Genomic DNA, 18,749 nt, shown 5'->3' with positions numbered 1-18,749 from the left:
AGAACTATACGCTACTTTGAATTAGAAATGGTATCAGTGGAGAATTTTAGCATGCACGTGCTTGTACGAGCCAGTCCGGCTGAGTTTGAGAAAACACCAGAAAAGGTAGGATAAAGTATTAGTTTCCTTCTAATCATGGCACGCGCATAATAACATTGACGTGTGGAATGGAGTAACATACATGCTGCAAAAAAGCAGTTTTTAATTAAGCTCTGTATCCATTGGAGTGTGTGCAGGTGTACCTAATGTTGTGACCGGTGAATCTAAATGTTCATAAAGTTTATTTTCAACCGTATCTGGAAAAAAATAACGGTGAAAGTAAGCAGATATTAACAGTAAATAAAAAAGTAGATTAATAATACATTTTCTACCACTTGTCCTTAATAATTTTGACAAAATAATAGAATGATTAATGACACAACGTCAGCAGACTAATTAGGAGCCTTTGTTGGCTTACTTACTACTAAAAGCCAAGGTGTCTTGTATGTTCACTATTTTATTTAAGGACAAACTTGCAATAAGAAACATATCTTTAATGTACTCTAAAAAAATGTATTAAAATAAAGGCAATAATGCAATTTTTTGTGGTCTCTTTATTTAGAAAAGTATCAAAAAGTCCCAAAAAGTATCGAAACAATGTTGGTACCGGTACCAAAATATTGGTATCGGGACAACACTAGCAGACAGACTGAAAAAAACCGCTTATCAATGACTGTAGAGCAAAATTTACACCAAAGCATATCCAATACATATTATCTCGCCCACAAGGAAAGTGTTTTAAATGGATCCCTTTTAAAGGGTCCCCATTTAAAGAGTTGAGTCTGTGAAAGAGAAAGTTAAACTTCTTGAGTGCACCATTCTTTGACAACTTGGTCTGGAGGTGTTCTTGATCCTAATCAAACGTGAACTCCTGATTGATTCTAATCAGAAATTTGGCCAGCTGTCGTCTCTGCGGGAAAAAGTCGACATCAATCCTTCCTCCTACGCATTGGCTGTGTTCTGGTTCAGTGATGATTCACAGTGCTTGCAGGAAGATGAGAAAAGATACTCTTTAAAACATAAGACATTGGGGAAGCATTATCAGTGGAAAACGGCACAACAGGTTACTCCAAATAGGGGTTATGAGGCAGAAAAATAACTAAACCCACAATTAAGAGGTTGCTGGACCGTTTAGAAAAAAAACAACTATGTTGCATATTTCTGACAGTTTGATTGAGTCAACCCTTTGCAGAAGGAGATCATTTGGGCTATTTACATGTAGACTGCTGAGTTGACAGTATCATCAGTTGGTTGATCATGATAAATGAGGGTGATTAAAATGCTGTTGTTAACGAGGACAGCTACTTTTTCACAAAGTGCTTGAAAAAGGTGAGGGGAGGAGGAAAGTCAATTATTGGCCTTGGCAATACTATTGGATTGTTTGTTAGGAATACTGTACATCTTACTGAAATGTTTCTAAATTAGACTAACAAACTAAATAGAAATGTATCTGTTCCAGGGTTGCCATCAAAACTGTACAGGCAAAAAGAAAAACACACTTTTGGGGTTAATGTTTTTTTTTAATTCCCAAGATGTACTGCGTCTCCTCATGTGTGACATCATACTTGATGTTCTGTGCAACTTCCTTGTATTGGATCAAAGCGATTCAGCTTCCATGAGGAAAAATAAAGATTTATCTCCGCGTTCTGTACAGCAGTTGGCTTTCTCTCACTGGAAGAAAATAGCCTTGTGAATTATAAGTCATGTCTTTACATTGTGGTGTTGTTATTCCTGTGTAAGATACAGATTTGTTGAGCACATTTCAATGCATGAGATTCCAGCTGAGTCTATCAGTACAGCCATTACTTTGAGTCCCTTCACTTTTCAACGAGATCCGCTCTCTTGTTGAAGACCAATCTCGAGAGACATGCTGCATTTAGTGAGTGCATATGAGACGGTGTAGCTTCTCTTTCTAACAAGCAGGAAAGACAAGTCCCTTCGATAATGCTTCAGTGATGAAAGGAGGTGCTGACAAAACAACCACGCGTGCCGTGGTAACTCTCACTATATTTACATCAGGAATACATTACACATGCTCAAGTAATCAATTATTAATATAGCAAAACATTAATTGATTAGTGGATTTGCCAACCAGTATGTCAACCGGAGCATCAAAGCACACAATGAATTTATGTTCAAATTATATACATGTGCTTACAACACTAACAAACATAAGCTGCAACTAACTTCTGCTTTATGTTTAATCCATCTTTATTCTCTCAGAATGAGAACTTATTTCTAATAAACATAAGTATTGCAACACGTAAAGGGGAACTGTACTTATTTAGGAATGTTCCTAATTATTCACAGTACTTATTTGAGACAAGCACACATATTTTTCTTTTTTTATGCATTCTAACTCGTAAATACATGCCAGGAAAAGTCAGTTAACAATGGTGGTAATGGTGTCATGATCCGCTGCCCGGATCATGTTTGTGTAGTTTTCGATTCCCTCACTTCCTGTTTTGAGCACCCTTGGGTTTGTGTTTTAGTTGCCATGACTGCAGATTGTTTTCACCTGCCTCTGATTAGTGTTTGGGATGCTCACCTGCTCCTGGGCACTAATCAGAGAGCTACTTATTCCCGCTGTTCACCACTCTCTGGTTTCCGTGTGTCATGATCCGTGGTCCGGATCATGTTTTGTTTAGTTATATTCTGTTAGTTTTGGACTTCCTTGGTTGTTTTTGTGCACTTCCTTGTTTGTTTTGTCACCATGGTTACTCATTATTTTCACGTGCCGCTGGTTTTCCGGACACGCACTTGTTGCTAATCAGAGACTTCTATTTAAGCCTGTCTTTTCCGGTCACTCGGTGTGGCTTCATTGTTTTGCTTCATGCAACCTGTCAGCGTAACGTTTTGTGAGTACTACTGGTTTCAAGTCCATGCTAAGTTTAGATTCTTTGTTTCCTGCGCTAAGTTTTAGCCTTAGCTTCCGCGTGCGTTCGGCACGCATCCGTTTTTCTTGTCTTGGGTTTTTGGATGATTTATGATCAATAAATCATTCCTACCTGCACGTCTTGGTCCGGAGCCGTCAGTGTGCATTGGGAGAACAACCGCGCAGCAAGCGTAAACCCCCACGTGACACCTTGCTTGCTTCCATGCAACACGTTACAGCTAAGTATGCTTGATTCCTGAGCTAAGCTTTGCCATTTGTTTTCTGGTTTTCATGCTAAGCTTTCTTGTTAGCTACTCAGTTAGCTTTCCATGCTATAGGCCGGCTTGTTTTGTTTATTTTTGTATCCAGTCTGATTTATTGGACATTAAATCATTGTCCTACCTGCATATTGCCTCCGAAGTTTCCGTCTGCATCCTGTGAAAACGACCCACGCAAAAACATGCGATCTAACCGTAACAACTGGGACTCACCTATAAAGCGCTCTTAAAGGGGAAGTGCACTTTTGGGCGAAATGTTGCCTCTCTTTCACAATCATTATGAAAGACATGACAACAAATGTATTTTTTAAATGCATTTTAAATCATAAATAAATGCAATCCAAAGTAATCACTGATTAACGTCACTGATTAATGCTCACTGCAGACTCCATAAGAGCAGACAAACATAATAAAACATCACTTACTGTACAATGTCTGCAGTCATTAGGAATCCGACTGATAGAATCATGTTGTATTCTCATTTTAGATGAAGAATCCTCGCAAAGACAAGGGGGTTGGAACCAAGCGTCTTTTCGTGTGGGGTTCTTGCCATTCCCAGATATAAATTGACTGTCAAAGTGTACCAACTTGTCGAAATATGTCTTCATCCTTCATCCAAGTGATTATTTGAACATTTAAAAATGAGCTGATTATGATAACTTCTGTCCAGTTGTTATATATTGTTTTATTGTTGCCTTTCAATTTATTTGTTGGCATTCAAAAAAGCATTTTTTAAAGGGCACTGGGGCTTGATGATACTGTTATCATGTATTGATTGAACATTTTATATCACAATTATTTTGACGAAAATGAGCACAATTATTATAATCGCCATTTTGTTAAATGAACTCAAAAGTATTTATACACACACTGAAAGCCTTAAGTTGTTTTTTAATAACTAAAATAAATAGACACACTATTAAAAAAACACTATTTTGCATGTTTTGTGTCTCTTATGCTTCACAGATAGTGTTTTAGTCTAGGTATTTCATTGATTTTATTAGCTAAATGTTTATTGTTTTAAGTATTGGTTTGTACGGTAGCACGTTAAGCTTTATTTAAATGAAAGGTGTGTAGCAAATGAAATATATTATTGTTGATTATTTCTGGTGGGTGTTTTATTCTTTGGTTGTCTTACTGTTTTCAGCGGTCATTGAACGCACCGTAAAACCACGTAGATATACCAAGTAAAATTAAGGCTTGTATCGACGATACCCATACTTTGTGAAAATATACATTATGTGTATGGTAAAATTTAGAAAGTGTCATATTTCAAGTGTTGCTACTCTTGAAGATTCGTCTTCAAACAATATCAAATCAGAAGGCAAAGAAAATGTTGCCATTTTCTTATTTATATTCAACTCAGTATGTAGTGTCTCCAAATAGTCTACTATAAAAATATACATACACCTGTTATTGATTACCTCAAACAACTAAAGTATAAAAAGGATCGATATTTTGATTTGAGAATTATCAGAGCATAAAGCTCTGGTATCAGCGGTATCGATATTTTGGTATCGATCAGCACATCACTATCTCATAGTTCTCCGATTGATGATTATGTGCCATGACAGCACAGCTTATAGGTTCAGTGTGCACAAATGAATATCTTAGTTGTTCAAACAGCATTGTGTTTATATAAGTTTGGATTGAGGTATGTGGTTTCTTAATAGGGAAAGGCAATATTGTTTTCATGTTAGCATTTAAGATAGCATTTAAGCCAGTGAGCTTGTGCCAGTCAGTCCATGAGTTTGTCAATGTGGAATTTTCAATCTTGGTTTTGCGCTCATTTTAACTTAAAACACTAATATTAACAACCGTCTGGATTTTTACTGCGGTTGTCATTAAAACCGTTTGTTGCTACATTCCTAGCTATGTCTGCAACTCAACGTGACGTGCAACTCAGGTACCGAAAACAGTCACCATTGGATTTTGCGTGACTAGCTGGCAGGATTCGGTCGGTGCCAAAAAAATACCGGACTCGGTGCCCATCCCTACAAAAGGTCTTAAGTGTTGTACATGCATACAAATGTTTTAAGTTGAACTGTTTCAACACACATACATACCTGCTTTGACAGAGACGTAGAAACAAAATAGTTTGTGTTAAAAAATGCTCTGCATGTTGTCTAAATGGAGGTGCTTTCAAATACACCTTAATGAGGCCTTACTTTTTATACTTAGTATTTTAACCGACTGAATTTACTGTAATTTTAGCTGACAAAATGTTGTGTCATTTGTTGACTAAACTGGACTAAAACTAAATTGATTTATATGACTAAAATTAGACTAAAACTAAAATACATTTTCATCAAAAGAATACAACTAAAACTAAATTAAAAACAGCTCTAAAAAATAACACTGTAACTAACTTCTTTTGAAGCATGATTAGTAAATGAATTGTACTTTTGTAGTTATGTGCCTGTATTTCTACATAATAACTCAAACACAGTATGGTAACACTTAGTATTTTTCAAAGGCAGTAACTATAGTACCGTTTTTAATTAATTAGTACCATGGTACTTTATTAGTACCGCTATACCGTACAACCCTAGTACAACTTTTGCTATTTTCATTTTGTTTGGGAATTTACCTGTTTAAAACGATGGTTTGCTGACATATGTTAAATGTCATGAAATATCTTCAATAAACTTTTGTAATGTTTCCATATTAGTTTTGTTACAATCAGTCTTTGATTTACATTTATTCACAATTTTGATTATTTCCTTTTCTGTCATATCTGTGAGGAAGATTGAGTTTGGATTTCTGCCTATAGTATCATTCAAGTCCTTAAGTTACCTGGTATGTACAGTATATGGAATCATTTCCTCTATATTTGGTCTAATATTTACAAAGTAGTTGTTAGAGTTTTCAACTATTTTTTTTTATTGTCGATTTTAACGTTTCTGTCCGAGAAGTATTTAGACTAATCCTTCTTAGCACCATTTTTAATTATGCTATTTAAGATGCCCTATGTTGCTCTTATGTTGTTTTTGTTCCCGTTAAATAACTTGACTGTAATATTCCCTCCTACATGTTCGTAAAATGCTGGTTTGCTTGTTCGTGTATGGTTTGTACTTATTTTCTGTCTCTTAAGATCCTTGTGTTAGAAATGTTCTATATCAAGGGTGTCCAAACTACCTGCGTCTTCAATTTGGCCCGCAAGACGACATAAGTTAAATGAAGAATCTGGTCCAAGAGGAGTTTTTCCAAATAATTTTTAATATCTGACAATCGTATTGCTGTAACTTTGCCACCATTTTGCAGATAACGTAAGTAATTCAGGTCAATAACCATGAATTGTCTGTTGAACTGAACACAGCACAGCATTAACTTATATGACCCGATTCAGCCAACCTTCCCTATTCATGGCGCTAAAAAAATGCAACCAACACAAAAAGTCAACACACATGATAACACAACCTACTCACTGAGCTTTGTGGATATTATAACACATATTCCACGCACCATGCAAAATGTTTAATTACACCCATTTAAATCCTTAACTATGGATGATGAGAAAAATGCCAAACACTCTCTCTACATTTATTTATGTTTGGCATATTTTAGCTGCTTGATATTTTTGGTTGATTACAAAACTTTAAGGAGGTTGTCATGGAAGTAAACTAGGAGTCAAACTTTCACATACTCTTAATATCCAATTATAGTAATTTTGTATCCATTATATATATATATATATATACATATATATATATATATATATATATATATATATATATATATATATATATATATATATATATATATATATATATATATACTTTCAGTCTGCTTTCGGCCCTTGACCAAATTTTTTTAGCCCAATGCGGCCCCCAAAAGTTTAAACATCCTGTTCTTTATAATGTATTTTTCTTGTTACAAACATTTTTCAGTCACTTTGTCATTGAAAGTATTGAAAACATTTCCATGTGTCATCGACATCATTTTCACTGTACACATTGTCCCATCTTTGCTCTCTCAGATAATTCTTAAAAGTATTCATACTTTTCCCTGTGTCCCCTGTGTTTTCAAAGTTTTTTCGTCGTCCATGTTCTTCTTTCTGATGTTTTCTTCATAGAGTGTGAAAACTGGCTGATAATCACGGATGTTGGTTACTAGCAGACCACTCGTAGTATTATTATCAAAATTGTTAGTAAACATATTACTTACGAGCGGGGCACAGTGTCCTCTGATTCTGCCTGGTCTTGTGATTTTAGGATACAAACTCATGCAGTCCATTGTATCGCTGACGTCATCATTTTTTGCTTATTGGGGTTCAGGAGGTCAATGTTGAAGTCACCACATAAGAAAATTACTTTGTTACTGAGTTCAGTAAAGGTTACCTTAATGCAGTCCGCACACATTTAAATACATCTGAGATGAAACTTTAAAGGGTTTGTTAAGTTGTTCTAAAAAATTCATGCTTCATGTTGTAGTTTTCATACAAGCATCTGCTGTTGAAATGAATCATTTACAGTTTGTCGGATTTATTGTTGCCATTGTACTTCTGTCTAGTAAAAACCATTATTCCTGATGTGTGAGAAAAAAAATGGGTCTGGACCTATATCATTTTCCAATTCTAGACATTTATGATCAAGGATGCAGTGGTTTTCAGTTTTATATTTTCCTGTTCAGCAATCTTTTGTGTTTCCTTATGAATGTCCGTGAGTGTAGATGAATGTGCTTCTAAATCAAGGTCTTCTTAGTCAGTTGTCCCTTGGAACATGGTAGTGTTGTTGTTGAATATAGATTTTTTTACATCAGATTCCATTATCGTTGTCATTGTTGTCCAAGCGCTGTGAACTATAATATTTGTCCCGTTCCTTTCTACTGGGACCTCCTTTCAGCTTGATGTAGATTTTGCAGATTAATTTTCTGAATTCAACTGCAAAATTTGAATTTTCCCCTGCTTCCTCAAGTCGTGTGTTTTCTTGGCGATGTCAGCATTGCACTCACGGTCTCAGAGATTAGATATCTGGGGGTTGTTCTGGAATCACACCTTAATTTTGATAGTCACATAAAAAAGGTTTCCGGAGTTGCTAAAGCAAAGCTTTACACATTTAGACTGATCAGGGACTGCCTGCCATTCCACGCTGCTCATAGTTTTGTGCATGCAATGATCTTTTCACACTTAAGTTACTGTTGTAGCTCTTGGTCACAGGCCACAGTTACCGCTGCCAAACCTCTTCAAATGATTTATAACAGAGCCACTAAAATTTTAGTTAAGAAGCCTTTTTGGTTCCATCATTGTGTAAGTTTGAGCAACTTGAAAGTGTTAATTCTTGAAAACTACATACAAATCTTACATTTGAACATATGCACAAATACCTGCATCAGCGGGCCCCTAAGATTCTCTGTGACTGTATAGTTCCTCTCAGGTCAGTGGGCTCAGTGACCAGAGGAGCTCAGAGTGGAAACTGTCGAGTCCCGACACGCAGAACAACTTTTGGTCAGTCCGCCTTCACGGTACGAGGCACCAAAGAATGGAACTGATTATCTGTGGAGCTGAAGGGAGAAACAAACAGGGTTCTTCTCAAACACAAACTGAGGCCATGTCCACACGAACACAGATACTTAATAAACGCATACTTATCTCTGCGTTTAGGCCACTTGTCCACACACTAACGCATACTTTTGTCTTTAAAAGGCAGACTTTTGCAAACGCTGGCCAAGGTGTAGAGTTCCAAAACTCTCTGCTTAGCGTATGCATGTACACGACACAAACGGAGACTTGTGATGACGTCACGGTTGTGTGCTGTCATTTATAAGCTCAACAACTTTGCCTTGCTGGCTGTAAACACATTATAAGAGGAATAACTGTATGTTTGAATGTAAACATACTGCTATTTTCACTCAACATTAATAAAAAAACACATCAAAATGGGCTTCGCGACACTCCCGCCAGCGTTAATGACAGTCAGCTGTTTTGGATACGATTGCTGTCGGACCTCCACCTGATGGGACAACTTTGACAAGCAAGACTTTTTGCTCTGTGTCATAAAAAAGGTGCAACATTATTTTATGTTTTCAGGCCTTATTTAACTTACGTGTCTTGCTTTCGTTTTGACCGTGCACACGCAGAAAAAGCGACCAAGCAAATAAAAAAAACATGATGTAGCGTCCTCCTTGTGGTGTGTACTAATGTTATATACAATATTCACTTCATTACACATGTACCATGGCACTATATCCATGATTAAATGCTTTATAATTTCACGATAGTTTTGCAGTGGCACACAAACGTACGTTCGTTTTACATAGGCACTTAAACATGCAAAAGGGTTTCCTTGGCTCGTTAGTGTGTTCTGATTTGAGAAATAATGTACACTTCACTGCACATGTAATACATCACCATGTTGCTGAACATGTTATGATTCTATGAGTGTTGAGTTTCAGCAGTACAGGTGTGCATGCACGCTTTAAACACTGGAAAAAAAAGATACATAATGTTCCCAGGGTTCTGTTTACATGCAGGCTAGTTTTAAGTATAACGTACATGTCATTGTCCGTCTAAAGCAGGGGTCACCAACCTTTTTGAAACCAACAGCTCCTTCTTGGGTACTGATTAATGCGAAGGGCTACCATTTTGATACACACTTAAATAAATTGCCAGAAATAGCCAATTTGCTCAATTTACCTTTAACTCTGTTATTATTAATAATTAATGATATTTACACTTAATTGAACGGTTTAAAAAAGGAGAAAACACGAAAAAAATGACAATTAAATTTTGAAACATAGTTTATCTTCAATTTCGACTCTTTAAAATTCAAAATTCAACCGAAAAAAAGAAGAGAAAAACTTAAAAAAAAGAATTTATGGAACATCATTAGTAATTTTTCCTGATTAAGATTAATTTTTGAATTTTGATGAAATGTTTTAAATAGGTTAAAATCCAATCTACACTTTGTTAGAATATATAACAAACAATATATAAGAAACAAAGCTATATTTCTAACAAAGACAAATCATTATTTCTTCTAGATTTTCCAGAACAAAAATTTTAAAAGAAAATCAAAAGACTTTGAAATAAGATTTAAATTTGATTCTACAGATTTTTTAGATTTGCCAGAATAATTTTTTTTAATTTTAATCATAATAAGTTTGAAGAAATATTTCACAAATATTCTTCGTCTAAAAAACAGAAGCTAAAATGAAGAATTAAATTAAAATGTATTTATTATTCTTTACAATATAAATATATTTTTTTACTTGAACATTGATTTAAATTGTCAGGAAAGAAGACGAAGGAATTTAAAAGGTAAAAAGGTATATGTGTTTAAAAATCCTGAAATCATTTTTAAGGTTGTATTTTTTCTCTAAAATTGTCTTTCTGAAAGTTATAAGGAGCAAAGTAAAAAAATTAGTGAATTTATTTAAACAAGTGAAGACCAAGTCTTTAAAATATTTTCTTGGATTTTCAAATTCTATTTGAGTTTTGTCTCTCTTAGAATTAAAAATGTCGGGCAAAGCGAGACCAGCTTGCTAGTAAATAAATACAATTTAAAAAATAGAGGCAGCTCACTGGTTAGTGCTGCTATTTCAGCTATTTTTAGAACAGGCCGGCGGGCTACTCATCTGGTCCTTACGGGCTACCTGGTGCCCGCGGGCACCGCGTTGGTGACCCCTGGTCTAAAGTATTTCAAAATAAACATAATAGGAGGTGTAATGCCACCAAGTCAGCTATTGCTGCTTTGTTCAGGCTTCTGATTGGACAACATGTGCATGTCAGCAGGTGTATGTTTGTGTGTAGACATAGACAGTTTTGAAACTACACTTGTGTGGATGGAGATCGTTTTAAGCCCAAATATGTGTTTTTGAACTCTTCGTGTTCGTGTGGACATGGCCTTAGAGACTTCTTAATGACATGTCAGACATGTGACCATCCCTGATCTAATATAATGTATTATGTATTGTGTTGTCTGCCCTGTTATTGTTTGTGACTGTTTTTAACTGTATTGCTGTATTGTGTGCACATTAGGGATGATACTCGAAACCGATTTTCCCGGTTGTTCGATAAGAAAAGAACCGAGTCCTCGGACTCGAATCCTTTTTTGAGAACCGGTACCCGTTATCGAGACCACTATAGTAAAGAAAAAGAGTTGGTTCTTTATTCGAATCCCTCGGAACGAATCCCGTCCCGACCAGAAATGCTCCGTGTGACATCACAAGAAATGACGTCACGTAGCTCAGTCATTAGGCGCAGATAGCGAAAGCAGGAAAAAAATAGACGGGAAAAAGCGCTCCAAGGTGTAATAAAGTTAAAAACAAAAGGTATAATCCAATGAATAACTTTATTGAGAGATTTGAGCAGGGTACAAACACATGACGAACACTTTTACGACCAACTGGAAACATAGCAACCAGGCTAGCAACGCACCTAGTTTACGGCAGTTGTCGCAACGTTCTAAAAGCAACCGCAGCACATACATATATATGACATCTCCCTTTTTTAACTTTTGTTTTTCTTACCTTGTAAACAAAACAAAATCACACTGTATATGTGTTGTCTGTCTAATTATAAATATTGCAGACGAGGCGTGTTGGCTGAGTTCTTGACGTTTACTTTCACAGCGTGCTCATAACCTCATTCTTAGCTGCCGGGTGACGATATGCAGCAACACTTTTTGGGGCTACCGCGCATGCTCGTCACTCCCGTTGCATGCTGGGTAGTGTAGTTGTTATATTCCCTAGCTCATAACATATTTCCCCCTATAAAGAAATAATGTTAACTCAATAAAGTGTATTTCTTTTTTTAGCTTTAACTTTTCATTTTTTAGCATTGTAACCACATTTGCAAAGAACTTTTCTTTTCATAGAATTTTCTTTCAATAAAGAAATAAAGTGCAAAAATGCCAAAGCATCATAACAAACAGTTATGTCAAATAGCAGCAGAATTGCACTTTTTGGAGAGCTGTATTATTTTCAGTTTTGTGCCCAAGGGACTGATTTTATTTAACACTTTATTATTATTTATACACCTATAGTGATCACAGAGACAGCTTGTTTTTGTGTTACTGTATGTATTTGTTTTTCTGAAAAATCCCACTTAATATACTTTGGGTAACAACAGTCAATATTTATTTATTTTATTTTTTTAGGGGGGTAACAGTCAATATTTATTTATTTATTAGATTAAATTGTTTTGTTATATAATAAAAGTGAGCTTTTGTTAAACCAAATAGTATGTGTTTTTTTTTCCATATACAACAACCTATCTGGAGTCGATAAGAGAATCGATAAGGAATCGGTTCGATAAGAGGATTCGATAATAGGATTCGATAATAGGCTCGAACTCGATAATTTCTTAATAAACATCATCCCTAGTGCACATGCCCAACGAGGGAGTGACATTGAGAATTAGCACTGGCTAAAATATTGTAGTATGTAACGTGTGCTCATAAAACATTGTCCTTATCAAAAACAAAAACAAAAAGTGTATTATAAGAAAAACAATGATTAAAAAAAAATTCTGCTTGCCATTACCGTCATTCTTTTTTCTAATAATTGTACATATTTACCGTTGAAATTGCAATTTTAACATGTGTGCAGTTATAACAATTAAGATAAAAATATTCACTATTTGCCAACACACAGATCACGACACCCACACACTCTCATGTGCGTTATATTGTCGCAACCATGCGCAATCTATAGTGTGAAAATATTGCGTTAGTTAAACTTATTTGTGATTAATTAATAACAGTCATATTTAGTATGCATTATGTTTTTTAACATTTTGTTTTTATCTCTAAAGTTGCCGTCTCCGCATGCCTACGAGTTGGTAGCGCTATGATTTATGGCTTTTATTTATGTTATATTATCTGAAGAAAAAGCAACAAGTTCAACACTTAATAATTAAAAATAGCCTGCATCTGTTACTGTTAAAAAATCATGGCTTAGTATACTTTATATACCCATCTTTATAATAATATCATGCATTTAAATTAAAATACTTCAATTTGAGGGCTGTTTTCAGTATTTTTTTTTTTAAGATTAATTAAATACAGATCTTAATTAATGAATCGGTCTCTTTTACATTGCTTGACCGCAGCATATCACATCACATCACATCATATTGTATATCATGTCATTGTATGTTATATATTATGGAGCATGTTTGAAGCACTGCAGGAATGACACCTGGACCATGACGATAGAGGATTTCTCCTAAAATAGCTCCACCCACTTTTTCCACCCTGAGTGCAGTTGCCAGGCAACCAAGGGGGACTCCAGGAAGTGTCTGCCAAGAAATACTGTAGCTGAATGCATAAGCCCACCTTTATCAAATTGTCATGGTTGATTATCTTCAGCCAGGAACCCAAGATGACCCTTTCCAGAGTACGTAAACATTCCCTTTCTTCTCCTTTTCTAGATCCCTCAGATCAGCTATGCGTCGACAGCTCCGGAGTTGAGTGACGACCGGCGCTATGACTTCTTCTCAAGAGTGGTTCCTCCAGACTCCTTTCAGGCCCAGGCCATGGTGGATATAATTCGAGCGCTGGGATGGAGTTACGTCTCCACCATCGCTTCAGAAGGCAGCTATGGAGAGAAAGGAGTGGAGGCCTTCACACAGCTCTCCAAAGAAGCAGGTTAGTGAAGCCAAGTTGTTGTTGTTTTTTCTTTCCTCAAACACATTTGTGTTATTTAAAACAAACTTGGCCTTTTCCACCCGGCAGAAAATCTGTTTTTCATTTCCAATTCCTCTTAATGTTCCTTGTTTTGGAAAAATGAATTATTGATGTTTGGCAACTTCTGCCTCAGCTCCCCAGTGAGCAGCAGAGTGTTACTGGAGATGTAGACAGACACAGAAGAACCTTGTAGAGAACATATCACAATAATGAGCATTGCAGGTTTTTTTTTTTGTTTTTGGTTTTTTATGTAACCATTTTAGCATTTTACATTTGCAAAAGCACACTAGGAATCGTGTGAATGTGTCTGATTTATTTTCTCTGGACAACCCAGAAAAGAGAATTTGGCATGGGTTTTGTGTTACAGTGTCTCCTTTCTGTTTCACTCATCCTCATCCTTTTTCCTTTTGTGTATCCCAGCTACTGAGAGTGCTCAGCACTGAGAATGGTAATGATCCTCAGTCATCTTGGTACTCAGCCAGAACAAACCACTTTGGTTGCTTGTATGAGGCAGCAGCCCTTTAGATATTTCATCCTTTTAGAAATGAATCCATACCCCTTTTGGCAAGGGTCTTATTTATTCGAGAGACCATACAGGTACATACAGCCAAAAGCCCTGATCGGTTTCTAAACATAGACCCAGAATTAGTCCTGTGGGTAAAATTAACTATATAATTCCAAGATAATGTCAAGTAATTCACAATAACCCAGAGAATAAACCTATTGTGTTCCAAATGTCTACCTACGACAGGGGTCGGCAACCCGCGGCTCCGGAGCCGCATGCGGCTCTTTGATCACTCTGATGCGGCTCAGCTGCACACTTGCCGACCCCCCCGATTTTTCCGGGAGACTTCCGAATTTCGGTGCCAGAAGAGTTAGGGATGCATGGGATTCTGGGTATTTGTTCTGTTGTGTTTATGTTGTGTTACGTTGCGGATGTTCTCCCGAAATGTGTTTGTCATTCTTTTTTGGTATGGGTTCACAGTGTGGCGCATATTTGTAAGAGTGTTAAAGTTGTTTTATACGGCCACCAACAGTGTAACCTGTATGGCTGTTGACCAAGTATGCCTTGCAGTCACTTACGTGTGTCTGCATAAGCCTCATACAACATGTAACTGGGCTGGCACGCTGTTAATACAGGTTGTAGAGGGTGCTAAAGACAGTGCCATCATGGCACGCCCTTATTATTGTTGTTTGGGTGAAAACCAGCAGACATCCGATAGAATAGTTGCCCTGAATTTCGGGAGTCTCCCGGAAAAATCGGGAGGGTTGGCAATTATGACGCTGTCAAGTGCCATTCATATAAAACTCGCGGGCCGCACTAACATTACATTTTCATATTAAGGTGCAGGCCACAAAATAACGTCTCGCGGGTCGCGTGTCTGGTTTATACATAGCACAAAGGAAAAAAAAATCTTTGTATGCAGCATTGTTATTGAAAGAGGGTACATAGAGGAACTGTTTATCTAACATAGTAACTAGAGATGTCCATAATATCGGCCTGCCGATATTTTCGGCCGATAAATGCTTTAAAATGTAATATCGGAAAATATTGGTATCGTTTTTTTTATTATCGGTATCAGTTTTTATTTATTTTATTTTTATTTATTTTTTATTATATCAACATAAAAAACACAAGATACACTTACAATTAGTGCACCAACCCAAAAAAAACTCTCTCCCCCATTTACACTTATTCACACTCATTCACACTCAATCACACAAAAGGGTTGTTTCTTTCTGTTATTAATATTCTGATTCCTACATTATATATCAATACAGTCTGCAAGGGATACAGTCCGTAAGCACACATGATTGTGCGTGCTGCTGGTCCACTAATAGTACTAACCTTTAACAGTTAATTTTACTAATTTTCATTCATTACTAGTTTCTATGTAACTGTTTTTATATTGTTTTATTTTCTTTTTTATTCAAGAAAATGTTTTTAATTTATTTATCTTATTTTATTTTATACATTTTAAAAAAAAGGACCTTATCTTCACCATACCTGGTTGTCCAAATTAGGCATAATAATGTGTTAATTCCACGACTGTATATATCGTATCGGTTGATATCGGTATCGGTTGATATCGGTATCGGTAAATAAAGAGTTGGACAATATCGGAATATCGGATATCGGCAAAAAGCCATTATCGAACATCCCTAATAAGTGAAGTGAATTAGTAAAGTGAATTACATTTATATAGCGCTTTTTCTCAAGTGACTCAAAGCGCTTTACATATTGAAACCCAATATCTAAGTTACATTCAAACCAGTGTGGGTGGCACTGGGAGCAGGTGGGTAAAGTGTCTTGCCCAAGGACACAACGGCAGTGACTAGGATGGCGGAAGCGGGGATCGAACCTGCAACCCTCAAGTTGCTGGCACGGCCGCTCTACCAACCGAGCTATACCGCCCCATAGTAAATAGTAACACATCGCCTTGCAACGGCAAACTACGGCATTAGCCATAAACAGCAGACCAGCTGTTGTGTTTGTAATGCACAACATAATGAGATAGGACACCAATCTGTACTGACTGAAAAACATGAACAATCATATTACAGTAACTGTAAAGTATTAGACCACAATTCATGTTTTGTTTGTAAACAGCTAGCTCGACGGTGTATGTAGTTGTAATAACAATAGCATGGTGTGCTGCATGTATCACGATCAATATTATAGTGACTTACTCAATTTGGTCAAGTTGGCCGGTGACGTTTACAGTTGATTTTGGGCAAGCGGGGTTTGTTAGCACAAACAGTTTGTCTTTCGTTGTGATGAAGTTTCTTTGAGCAGTATCCTCCTTGCCAGATACAAAAAGCCAAAAATAGTCATCTTTGTTGTCTCTTACGAAGTCTGCCATGATGGGAAAACACACGCGTTTGTTGCCGAAAGTAAGAAGTATATTGCTATGGTCACTGAAGTAAATGTGCCCAGGAAAATAAGTTCTGGTAACGCTTAAAATGATCAAAATATGGGAAATATTCTACGTATTTAATATTGTTATGGAAATGTCTGTGACTACATGTTATATATATTTAAAGGCCTACTGAAAGCCACTACTACCGACCACGCAGTCTGATAGTTTATATATCAATGATGAAATCTTAACATTGCAACACATGCCAATACGGCCGGGTTAACTTATAAAGTGACATTTTAAAATTCCCGGGAAATATCCGGCTGAAACATCGCGGTATGATGACGTATGCGCGTGACGAAGTCCGAGTAACGGAAGTTATGGTACCCCGTAGAATCCTATACAAAAAGCTCTGTTTTCATTTCATAATTCCACAGTATTCTGGACATCTTTTGCAATTTTTTTAATGAACAATGAAGGCTGCAAAGAAGACAGTTGTAGGTGGGATCAGTGTCTTAGCAGCGGACTACAGCAACACAACCAGGAGGACTTTGTTGGAGCGCTAGCCGCGCTAGCCGCACTAGCCGCCGACTTCACCTTGACTTCCTACGTCTCCGGGCCGCCAAACGCATCGGGTGAAGTCCGTCGTCCTTCTGCCGATCGCTGGAACGCAGGTGAGCACGGGTGTTGATGAGCAAATGAGGGCTGGCTGGCGTAGGTGGAGAGCTAATGTTTTTAGCATAGCTCTGTGCAGTCCGGTTGCTAAGTTAGCTTCAATGGCGTCGTTAGCACAGCATTGTTAACCTTCGCCAGCCTGGAAAGCATTAACCGTGTATTTACATGTACACGGATTAATAGTATTGTTGATTTTCTATCTATACTTCCAGTCAGGGGTTTATTTCTTTTGTTTCTATATGCAGTTAAAGCAAGATGCTATCACGTTAGCTCGTAGCTAAAGCATTTCGCCGATGTATTGTCGTGGAGATAAAAGGCACTGAATGTCCATTTCGCGTTCTCGACCCTCATTTTCAAGAGGATATAGTATCCGAGGTGGTTTAAAATACAAATCTGTGATCTACAATAGAAAAAGGAGAGTGTGGAATCCAATGAGCCAGCTTGTACCTAAGTTACGGTCAGAGCGAAAAAAGATACGTCCATCGCTGCCTCTCAAGTCATTCACTGTAACGTTCCTCATCTACGAATCTTTCATCCTCGCTCAAATTAATGGGGTAATCATCACTTTCTCGGTCCGAATCTCTCTCGCTCCATTGTAAACAACGGGGAATTGTGAGGAATCCTAGCTCCTGTGACGTCACGCTACTTCCGGTACAGGCAAGGCTTTTTTTATCAGCGAGCAAAAGTTGCAAACTTTATCGTCGATTTTCTCTACTAAATACTTTCAGCAAAAATATGGCAATATCGCGAAATGATCAAGTATGACACATAGAATGGATCTGCTATTCCCGTTTAAATAAATAAAAATCATTTCAGTAGGCCTTTAAAGCGTGTACATAAAACATTAATACAGGGTTTTAAAGTTATTTTAAAGGGCTTTCCAAGGTGTACCCTGCCTCCCGCCCGATTGCAGGTGCTGCAACCCTAAAAGAGACAAGCGGTAGAAAATAGGTGAATGGATGAAGGCAACATAGGGAACTCCCATTCGCCGCATATTGTAAGTGTTTTTTTAATAGACGTATGTGCTTGTCTCTCGTAATGATTGTGAATAACAGGCTACATTTAAAGTGCAGTTCCCCTTTTAGAGTGCACCCTGACATCCAGTAGAACCTCAACTTCTTGGTTGTGTGACATAATTTGTATCTCAACACATTGTAAGTTTAAATACCACTGTACATTGGATGTCGGACTGACACAGTATTGATATCTGATATTAATGCATCAATATAATTGTACTTCAAGTTATGTACAGTATGACAGTATTCATATGTTCTGCCACCTTTAATAGATTGTCAGAAAAGCAAGCATCATGCATGTTTGAGCATTTGCAAAGCCGCAAAGTTGCAGATTTTGATTAAAACTGAGTTTTTTTTTAATACAATATGTCCATTTG

The 18,749-nt window shown here is 36.9% G+C and overlaps 1 protein-coding gene across 2 annotated transcripts in view; it reads left to right on the top strand.

The window, feature by feature from the left end:
- The window catches only part of LOC133653889 (metabotropic glutamate receptor 7-like), a 280,613-nt gene that overhangs the window by 130,969 nt on the left and 130,895 nt on the right, over window positions 1-18,749 (top strand). For both annotated transcript variants that reach the window (XM_062053704.1, XM_062053705.1), the window contains exon 2: window positions 13,565-13,781. In XM_062053704.1, the coding sequence (XP_061909688.1) occupies window positions 13,565-13,781 (217 nt within the window). The remainder of the gene's footprint in view (window positions 1-13,564; window positions 13,782-18,749) is intronic.

The sequence above is a fragment of the Entelurus aequoreus genome, linkage group LG07 (genome assembly GCF_033978785.1).
Source record: "Entelurus aequoreus isolate RoL-2023_Sb linkage group LG07, RoL_Eaeq_v1.1, whole genome shotgun sequence".
Taxonomy (NCBI): Eukaryota; Metazoa; Chordata; class Actinopteri; order Syngnathiformes; family Syngnathidae; genus Entelurus; species Entelurus aequoreus.
The sequence above is the reverse complement of the archived record's forward strand: the minus strand, read 5'-3'. Positions and strand labels throughout refer to the sequence as shown.